This window comes from Mizuhopecten yessoensis, unplaced genomic scaffold (assembly GCF_002113885.1).
Source record: "Mizuhopecten yessoensis strain PY_sf001 unplaced genomic scaffold, ASM211388v2 scaffold11019, whole genome shotgun sequence".
NCBI lineage: Eukaryota > Metazoa > Mollusca > Bivalvia > Pectinida > Pectinidae > Mizuhopecten > Mizuhopecten yessoensis.
In genome coordinates, this window is record NW_018408838.1 from 227,955 (window position 1) to 237,956 (window position 10,002).

At 34.7% G+C, this 10,002-nt stretch overlaps 1 protein-coding gene across 1 annotated transcript in view; it reads left to right on the plus strand.

Annotated features, from left to right (window-relative positions):
• The first annotated feature begins 108 nt into the window (after window positions 1–108).
• The window catches only part of LOC110464666 (poly(A)-specific ribonuclease PARN-like), a 29,236-nt gene continuing 19,342 nt past the window's right edge, over window positions 109–10,002 (plus strand). The window contains exons 1-10 of the mRNA XM_021520003.1: window positions 109–147; window positions 2,603–2,680; window positions 4,057–4,130; window positions 4,922–4,989; window positions 5,641–5,722; window positions 6,130–6,190; window positions 7,024–7,204; window positions 8,213–8,317; window positions 9,173–9,327; window positions 9,495–9,535. Coding sequence (XP_021375678.1) covers window positions 129–147; window positions 2,603–2,680; window positions 4,057–4,130; window positions 4,922–4,989; window positions 5,641–5,722; window positions 6,130–6,190; window positions 7,024–7,204; window positions 8,213–8,317; window positions 9,173–9,327; window positions 9,495–9,535 — 864 coding nt within the window. The 5' untranslated portion in view covers window positions 109–128. The remainder of the gene's footprint in view (window positions 148–2,602; window positions 2,681–4,056; window positions 4,131–4,921; window positions 4,990–5,640; window positions 5,723–6,129; window positions 6,191–7,023; window positions 7,205–8,212; window positions 8,318–9,172; window positions 9,328–9,494; window positions 9,536–10,002) is intronic.

Genomic DNA, 10,002 nt, shown 5'->3' on the forward strand with positions numbered 1-10,002 from the left:
ATTGCAAATCACTACGTATTTATTCAGTTTTGATTGTTTAATGAATTATGATATTAATTGTCATAAGTAGTATGTTCTTTTGAGGTTCTGCTAAACTCTTATTATTATTATCATAAGCGGCAGGGAAAATGGAGATCACACGAAAAAGTGGGTAATTTGATTGTAGCCAGCCAAGTGTCGAGCTGTAACATAGTTTGAGTGTTGAACATAATAATTCTGTTTTGATAACATCAATGACATCTCGTAGTGAAATTGCAATTATATTACTGCTGTCTGTGCTGTTTCTTATGACACACCATCAGAAAAGATAACTTGCACAGGAGCGGGACGATTCGGCGAGACTATGGACATAGCATATCATCTCATCCAAAGACACACACAAACACTCATTCTTCCCATACAGTATACATGACACTATGCAATCTTATTCCAACTACTATCATTAAAAATACAACTGAAAAGCTCAAAACAAGCACCACATACATGTATGCATAAAAATATGTACATAGAAAAAACAGCAAATTCATCCCAATTTCAACCCATTTTTTATCCCGTAACAAAATACAAACACAAAAGAAAAAAAATGACTGTATATACTGCACAATTCCCAAAGTCCATTATTATCAGTATTAATGGAGGACTTGGTGGCGATATTTCCAATAATCTTACATGGAATAAACATATAAATTGAGTTAGCACAGCTAACAGAAGTACTAATTAGTAATATTAATACCCGGCCGAGTATTTAAAAATAGATCCCATGCATTGTAATAAAGCAAGACCGATGAGGATCACACTGGGGCAATCTTAGACTAATTGACAGCACATTGGTCCGCATCCATAAATAGGTTTGTAATAGTTATAAACTATTTAAAAATATAAACATCTGTTAGTGCCGTCAGCTTGCCTAGACCCTAGCAAGCCACCCCTGTTTTTAACTTCAAATATTTCATCTTTAACCTGAAACATAACTGTCTACAAATTAATTACCATATAAACAATGTATCGCTTCCACTTTCTATTACTTTACTACTGCCAGTCCAGTAGTAGCCCTAGCCTGCACTTATTAGAACACCGTTTTTAACAACCTGCACTGACGCGCACGCTGCACAGAGTACTCGAAAGAGGGCGTTGCAGTATTCACAGATAGATAGATATTTCTGTTGATCTCCTATGTTACTTGAAATCAAACTCTGCTTAAAATATTGTTAAATTATCAAGTTATAAGGTAGCAAGGGCAATCAAAATCTGAATTGACTGCCATGTTTGAAATTTTAATTGTCTCTCTTTTCCGATATAAGTCAGACGTCTATAGATGGGTGTCATGACCCAATATGGAAATTGTAGTAAACATGGCGGCATCAGTAGTATACTACTGTATTTGGCCATTCAGGCCATATATAGAAATGGATATATATATATAATTGAGATAACATCACACCTGATCTGTCATAGCAGTCGTTTCAAATTTTTCCCCCAGACGGACTTGGCTAATTTCATCTAAGGGTTATTTTATTTAATAGTATTAAAGGATTCATTATTTAAACAGTTGTGCAATATTTTGATAACATTATGAGGCCTGCTTTATATGTAATCTTACATATTAGACACCTTTGATTTTGCTCCATTAGTTGGCATAGGACCACTTCGTAGCTCTGACGATGCAATATATAAAAAAAAATGTCTCGTCGTCAGAAGCTACATTATCACTGCTAAGCTTACAGGTCATTAGGTTTTCTGTAAAAAATAGAAGTACTGCCTACACTTCATTCGTTCACCCACAACTTGAGTACTCTGTCTGCATATGGGACCCTCCAATGCAACAGCTAATTACATATGTTATCAATTGGAGATGGTCCAGCGCAGGGGCCGTGATGTGGGTACTTTATGTGACTACTCCCCTTTCGAGTGTCTCCGACATGTCGGGGAGACTGGGATGGCAAATCCTACGGTCATTTGCAAGGTTGTGTCTTTTCTACAAGATTGCATGTTCACCAGCTGGATGCTGTTACAATTGCGATGTCACAATACATAGTACAATGTATATATATCCCCCAAGATATTCCAGTCATGCACGTCAACTTTTCATACACACAAATACCAACAACCAAAGACTACAATAAATATTTCCCTTAGTCATAGTGCAATGGAATGTCCTACCAGCAGATATAATTAGAAGAATATAAAACTTGTAATCATGTTAAAAATATATACTGAAAGACATTAAATACTGCATGTATTAAAATGCCTAAACTTATAAAAATAACAAAATGTATAGGTAAATACATATGGTACATATGCATGTATCCTACCAAATCACATCAAAACGACAGGCTTTTTGTTTTGATTGTTACCCAGATAAGTATTTTTGTATATATGAACAGGTATCATATTTAAACTAGCTTTAGGAATTGGTGTACATGTATTGTGCATTTGCAATGTGGTACCAGTTTAATTTATTATATATGTTCTATATAAGAAGGTATGTCTTTATTTAATTGTCTGCAGGGCCTTTCCTAGCCTGTTAGTGATGTTGTTATTTATCATTTCCGAGTACAGTGTTATATTGCTTTGATATGGAATTTATTATTGTATATTTCAGATTTTAAACAGACACTGAATTTTGTCATAGAGTCAATTAAAGATGCTGATTTTTTGGCTGTTGATGGGGAATTTACAGGTAAGGAAAACTCCGTATTATAAACCAGAATTGCAGCTCTCAATTTTCATACAGTTGTGGTACCGCACAACGCACCAAAAATAGCGTGCGCACACCGTGCATACATCGTTCACACACCGTCCGCACATGGTGCTGACAACTGTGCGATTTAACAATCGTTCGCCCCGGTGTGCGCTTCTCTCCGCACAACTGTGCGATTTGGTATCATTTGTAGATCAAAATTACGGAATGACAAAAATACGGAAGGCTTGTATGCGATAATGTACACTGTGTATATATCTGTAATTTCTCATCACAATAATCAAGATTATACAATTTCACAATGCGTGTTACACAGTATTACAGCGACCGTTAGGCTGTCAAGAATGGGTTTGGCTCCAAGGTAACAGAACAGGTAAATAACAATTTTATGAGTGTCCAGAGTTTTACCTGACCAGTGCCTGACACACAGAGCTGATATGCGATACCGTTTGACCGTAATGAATAGTATTTGTTATTTGCATTCGTTTGCCTATACCTCCCCTTCACCTGGATTTTCACACCCCCTGCCTTACCCGACGAGTTACGTAAGTGCCCCAGGCGGGGAGAAAACTACGGTCCAGGTACATGATTGTACAAAGTGGTTATGTTTACCTGTATACAGGATTGTGTTGTAATTTTACATGTGTCGATTTAGTTTGTTTAAAAACACAGAAAACACAATTTCTAAATATAAGAATGTATAGACAGAAAGATAAGTTTATAGATGTTGCTAAAATATAGAAACATACGTAAACATCAAGTGTATATGTTTAAACACGAAACCGTATAGATTGTTAAGGCATTCCTCAATTTACACCAAGCACGATTGTTATCGCACAACGTCCGTCCATCGTGCGCACAGATGTGCGCAAGCAATGAGCGTCCAGCTTTTTATCGTTCGCCCATCGTGCACACACCGTTCACACACCGTGCACACATCGTGCGCACACCGCACATCCTGTAACGTTGTGCGATCCCACAACTGTAACTAAGAGTCTAAGTCATGAAATAGAATTATTTTCTGTACTTTTCTGAAGACAATAATGTACATTATAATAAATTACTCTTTCTATTCCACCTATTACTGGAGAATTGGGTAAAAATTTACTATGACGTTTGAGTCATTGTGAATATGTAGCAATGAATAGCATATTCTTACAGATTAATAAAGGACATATTTGGAAAGAATGGAAAAAAGTACACGTATACAAATGAGATTCTAGCAGAAATATATACTGTAGAATAGTGGTGGTGTGCCAAATCTTTGTAGAGAGTTTCTTTAATAACTGACTGTTGAATCTCACTTGAAAATATTGTTTACCAGTTTCTTTTTTGTGTGTTTCTCTTTTGTATAGGGTTGGATGCAAACCAGTCTGGTCATGCCATGCCATTTGACACACCAGAAGTGCGTTACCAGCGAGTGAGACAGGTATTTTGTCATACACGGGCACTTCTACACCTCTTTTAATTACTTTACAGTTAAGATATGGTGCATATGTTAATTTTGTCATAGACCCAATAATTGAATACAATTCTATAATTCATCTTATATGTGTGATATTTTATTTGATTAGCATATCTTACCAAAATATGTGGCTTTCTTTATTCTCTAACGCTTTACTGTTAACATACGTGTAGTCCCCATAGCAACATATACACTAGTTTTCCTTGACTAAAAGAATTAAGATGTGATCTACTGATCTTTTGTGGTGATGAATTACATGTACAGTAATATGAACTGAACTTTTATATTGATAGAGGCATTATAACTTTATAGGTTCATATCACAAATGAAATGTCATTTTCCTAATCAAAAAAAATCTAACTTTTATTTTCGCTTCAACTTCGTAATCACAAGTATGAAACATTTCGGTTATAATGTTTTTGAGAATCATTTATGCCCCTTTCTGGTATATAAGTACATAAAAACACATACAAAGTATAATAATTTAACAAATTTAAACCTTGTAGTTGTTGTAAAAGCAGTTTATTCATAATAGGATAAATATTTTTCTTTATTTCATTTTCAAAATAATTTACATGTACCCGGTAGTTGTTGATAATTGAATAATTTACTATCTTTTCTTCAGTTTTGTACTGTAAATTGATATGTAAAGATTTAAATACATACTGACTTATACAGATATATTGTTCTGTATACATTTGTACATCTACGATTCTAAATATTACAGCAGATATTTTGTTTAATTCTTTTTTCAGGGTGCATGTGACTTCCTGCTTCTGCAGTTTGGTATTTGCACCTTTCATTATGATACAGAAAAGAAATCGTAAGTCACATTACAATTGACTGTTACAAATCACATTACAGTTAAAATGAATGGGAATGGTGTTAATACTGCAGAGTAATGTTTTTGAAAAGTTTTACAAACATGTTAACATGTGTTGTATGTATACCCCTGTTTCAAACAAACACATTGCTTATCTATATACAACATCTTTGGTATGTAGCTAGGACAGGTATGACATGAGAAGTAGAAGTGTTGCTTCCTTCATTTAATATTCGACCTTGACTTTAATAAAACTATTTTTCTGGACCTTATCTTGGCTACTGTTTGATGTGCAGACTTAAGATATTATATATACTGTAGGAACAAAATGAAAATGTACTGTGTTGCTCACAAAAATGGGAATACTGCAACTTCCTTGATATGTGACCTTGACCTCAAATATCTTGGTCACAGTTTCATTTGTGGTCTTAATACTTGGTGTAGGTACAATGTATGAGGGAGCACTGTACAATGTGTTGCTTACCAAAATAAACCTCATTTATGTATTGTTTCATTCAAAGACATGGGGTGCTAAGGTATCCACAAAGCTCGTGCTTGCAGTTAAATTTAGCTTTACATGTTTTAACTTGATGATGATAATAATCTTTCCTGTTTACCAGTACTTTGCTAATTTCATCTTTTTACTTACAGGTATGAAGCCAGGCCATTTAATTTCTACCTTTTTCCTCGCCCATACTCACGATCAGGTCCTGACGTTCGCTTCCTCTGCCAGGTATTTGGTTTATAATTAAATTAGACTGGTTTTAATTCAGTATTCACTGTAAACCAATAACGATTTACTAAACCATACTACAGGCTAAGGTAATGTTATGTCATTGTCAGTTGAACGTAAAAGGAAATATACTCTTCTGTAGGCATAATTCATTATTAAAAGTCTTAAATATATTCGTTGAACATCAATCTCTGGACTAATCAATATATAGTTGTTATAAGATATCATGTGGTTAACATGTTTGACTGAAGCATATAGTGATGGTCATTAGTGTGTCATGGGTAGATCATGGAACATGGAAACCAAATGAATTGAGATGATATGGTGAATCTTGTAAGTAATAGAAATAAAAATAAATGAGATATGTTGCAGTTTGTATACACAATTTTTTGTTTGTATTTTTGCAGAGTTCGAGTATAGAGTTCCTAGCATCTCAAGGATTTGATTTTAACAAAGCATTTAAACATGGTGAGAATAATGCATTCTACCGTATATTAACATGAAATGTACAAACATTTGTGGTTTTCATGGTTTGGAACCATATACCACAAATTTAGTTGATATACTTGAGATAAGTCTTTAGCGCCCCCGAAGACAACACTATTTACAACCCAGGTTCGGGTGTCTCCTTGCTAAGCATTCACCCAGTGATTGAAACAATAGCTTGAAATGTAACAGCCAGACTGGGATTTGAACCAGGTACCCTCCACTATTACATAAGTAGTGATCCTCAATTTGTATCATCCTAGGAATTCCTTTATGTTCTATGTTTCCTGGAATACAATAAATGTCATGATGAAATCGAAAGCTCTGTATATAAGCCACCTTTTTTGATGATAAAAATAGACTACTGGTATAAAATGTAGTTTGATCCTTTGATGTGGCAGAATTATAGTAAAATTACCTGGCTTTGAAGTAGAGTGTCACTTCTAACCAAGTGAGGAATTGTGCTAGGTTTGAGACATTGTTCGATCTAGGGGTGATGAAAATAGTGTGATGTAAGTGTCCTGCTGTCAAAATTGTTGAAAAAAATATCAGGTTTTTTAAAAGAATATCTAGGAATAATTTTACACCCGTTTCTGAAAAAGCACCCCCAAAACAGTATACATTTGTTATTGTGATTTCCGTTATCTATTTCTGTGTAATATATTTTAACTTTTATCAGTCTGTTTGGCCCTATGGACAGGTTTTCATCAAACCTTTATATAAATTCAGTATTTGATAAATACATTAATGAAAACTTATTTGTTTATTTGTTGTTGCCTTTATTTAATGTGTCTGTGACATGATATTGCTTACAGGTATATCTTACCTGAAACCCAGTGATGAGGCTAACCTCCGAGAGGCATTACAGCAGAAACACCAACAGTTTTCACAGTTCTCCTCTCCAGCATTCGTCACACCAGACGGAGTCTCTCAGGGCACATCAAAGGGGCCAGTCACGATCCCGGATGAACAGAAGGAGTTCATCAAAGAAATTAGGTAATAACTGTGATACACATTGGTGAACAAACATATCTTGGGTATACTGTCTCGTGTACAGTAGTGTATTTATCCATGAAAGCTTCATACAGAGTTCTTCCATAAAGGTTAGACCTTATTTAAGTTGTAAGTCACATTCTTCCAAACAGGATATGACATTTCAGTGAACCTGCCAGAGGACGTTATAAGTTTGCAATCCATTTGTCTGTTTCCATCTGCACTTTCATAGTCTGTCCTCAGAGTTTAGTTGCGACATACCTTGTACTATTTCTCCTGAAGTTACCTAATTTGTTACATAGGTATATGTTTGAATGGCAGACTGTCACATACCAAAAGTAGGTCACCATGACCTACTAATGTATTCTGACCTCTAACCCCAATCATTGAAACATATTGTGTGAGATAATATTTTCTGTTATATTTCATATATACAGTATGAATGTTTTAGTTTGTCGACCCACACAATGTTCCTCGGGCCTTCTTGACCTGATTTTGGCCTGATTGTATTTCTTGGACCATCATACATTGTACATACTCAGTCATTTTCATTTTCCCTATTCTTGCTTCAATTAGAAAGAAGAACATAAAGTTTCTTTTGCTTTTCTATGCTCTTGTCCTTTATGCCACAAACTTTGAATTTGTAATCAGAATCTATACTACTTGTTAATATGTCATCAAATCATATCACTATTAATGGGTATTTTTAGCAGACCATTTCAGACATTAGAAAGCTGATTTACTATGATGTATCAGCATGCTTTTATGATGTTAAATGTTTGATTCTGATATAAATGGACTGTTTGGTAATTAAAACAATCATAACATGTATTAGGATTCCCTAGCAATATTTTTTTTGTTTTCCATTTTTTAATCTGGGAGATTAATATGTGACAACTTTTTTTCTTTTTAGAGAAATTCTGTGATAAAGACCAAATTAAGAATGAATCTATCTAGTAGTTATTGTTTTAAGTCCACATGTCTTATTTTTTATTTTATTTTTTATTTCAGTGAGAAGGTTTCTGATTTCATTGAAAAGTCCACGGATAACAGTCTGAAATTACCATCCTGTAATGGTTTTCAGAGAAAGTTGATTTACCAGTCATTACGAGCTCAGTAAGTATAGGTTAAGCGAAAGCCGATATAAATATTCCAGTTATTATGATGCCATTACAAATTGCATGGGATAGTATCATAATACATCATATCATTTGATAAACCTGTTATTACAAACCTGACAGTAAGTCTTGTTGAGAGAAAAAAGTCTTAACTTTAGGGCAGTTTTGGTCATCTGGTTAACTCTCCAGCCTTCAATGCCAATGAAGAACGGAATTAAGAAAAAAAGTGTAGCTTTACTCACACAACTCTGATAACCCAGATGGAGTATAAAATGGTCTGTGGAAGGTACTACACTAGTGTGTTGTAACATTTGTGAGGTGGCATTATGGCAAAAAAAACTGATGCTACTGGAAGCACACCCTGAAACACCTCCAATACTCACAAAGGACACATGAATATGGAGGTGTCAGCAAGGTGGCCTAGTACCAGTAGTTAGTGCTTGATAAGGCAACCTTTTTGAGGTCTTCGTATTGATTTTATGAATTATATATCATATCTCTGTTTCTCTGGTTTGTAAAGTATCTGTGGCTGATTTATTATATAATTATGATTAGATATAGTGTTTGATCAAATATTGTATACAATTATTTTCAAGCTCCTTAGTATTTTTGACGACAGATTGATATATTAGTTTTTGCAAGCTCTGTAAAAAAAATTAGGAAACAAGTTTAGAGAATGCACTTATCTAATATTTGTTGTACTATACAGTATCAAATATGGGATACAAAATTATTTTCTTCAGTATTTCATTATATAAAAGGAAGAATTCACTGTATGAATTTAAAACATGATGTATTAAAACTTGTAGAAAACTTGTACAAAATTGTCAAGAACATGAAATCCTTGATTCAGGTTTCCATCAGGTATACACTTGGAGACACAAACAGGTGAAAAGAAGGAACGTCATGTCCTTGTGACCAGGATAAAGAGTGAGGACGACATGAAGAGACGAGAGACGGAGAAGCAGGCCGCAGAGGTGGTGAGTATACCATACTTCAAAAACATTGGTTCCTCAAAAATAAAACACATTTAAACAATAGATCTATTTTATATCTTTGTGTTTTAGGAACTTCTTTTACTGCTACCTGATTGTATTACATTTATATATGTCAAACACAAATTGCAGTGCTAATTTTACTAAGGATTGTCCAAGTGATTGCTTTTTGTTCATTAGCCGATTGGTCTCACACATTGGCAAACACTGGAGGTTTTTTGGCAAATGGTCAATGAAAGTTTGTTGTTCCCTTATTGTGTTCTGAAGAATCATTTTCCAACAGATGAAATTCTGTCTCCTGGCACACATACTGTTCTTATCGACATTATATATCAATCCATATACTTGTTAGCTCACCTGGCACAAAGTGCCAAGTGAGCTTATGCCGTGGCGCGGCGTCCGTCGTCCGTCCGTCCACGTCCGTCAACTTTTCCTTTAAACAGCTTCTTCTGAAGAACGGACAGGCCTAGAGTCATGATATTTGGCTGAAAGCTTCATTGGTAGGAACCCTACAAAGTTTGAGAACGAAAATGACCTTGACCTGTTTTCAAGGTCACAGGGGTCAAATATGTCAAAAACTTCAAACGACTTCTTCTGAAGAATTAAAAGGTATAGAATCTTCATATTTGGCTGATGGCTTCCTTGGATGGAGCCCAACAAAGTTTGAGAATGAAAATTACCTTGACCT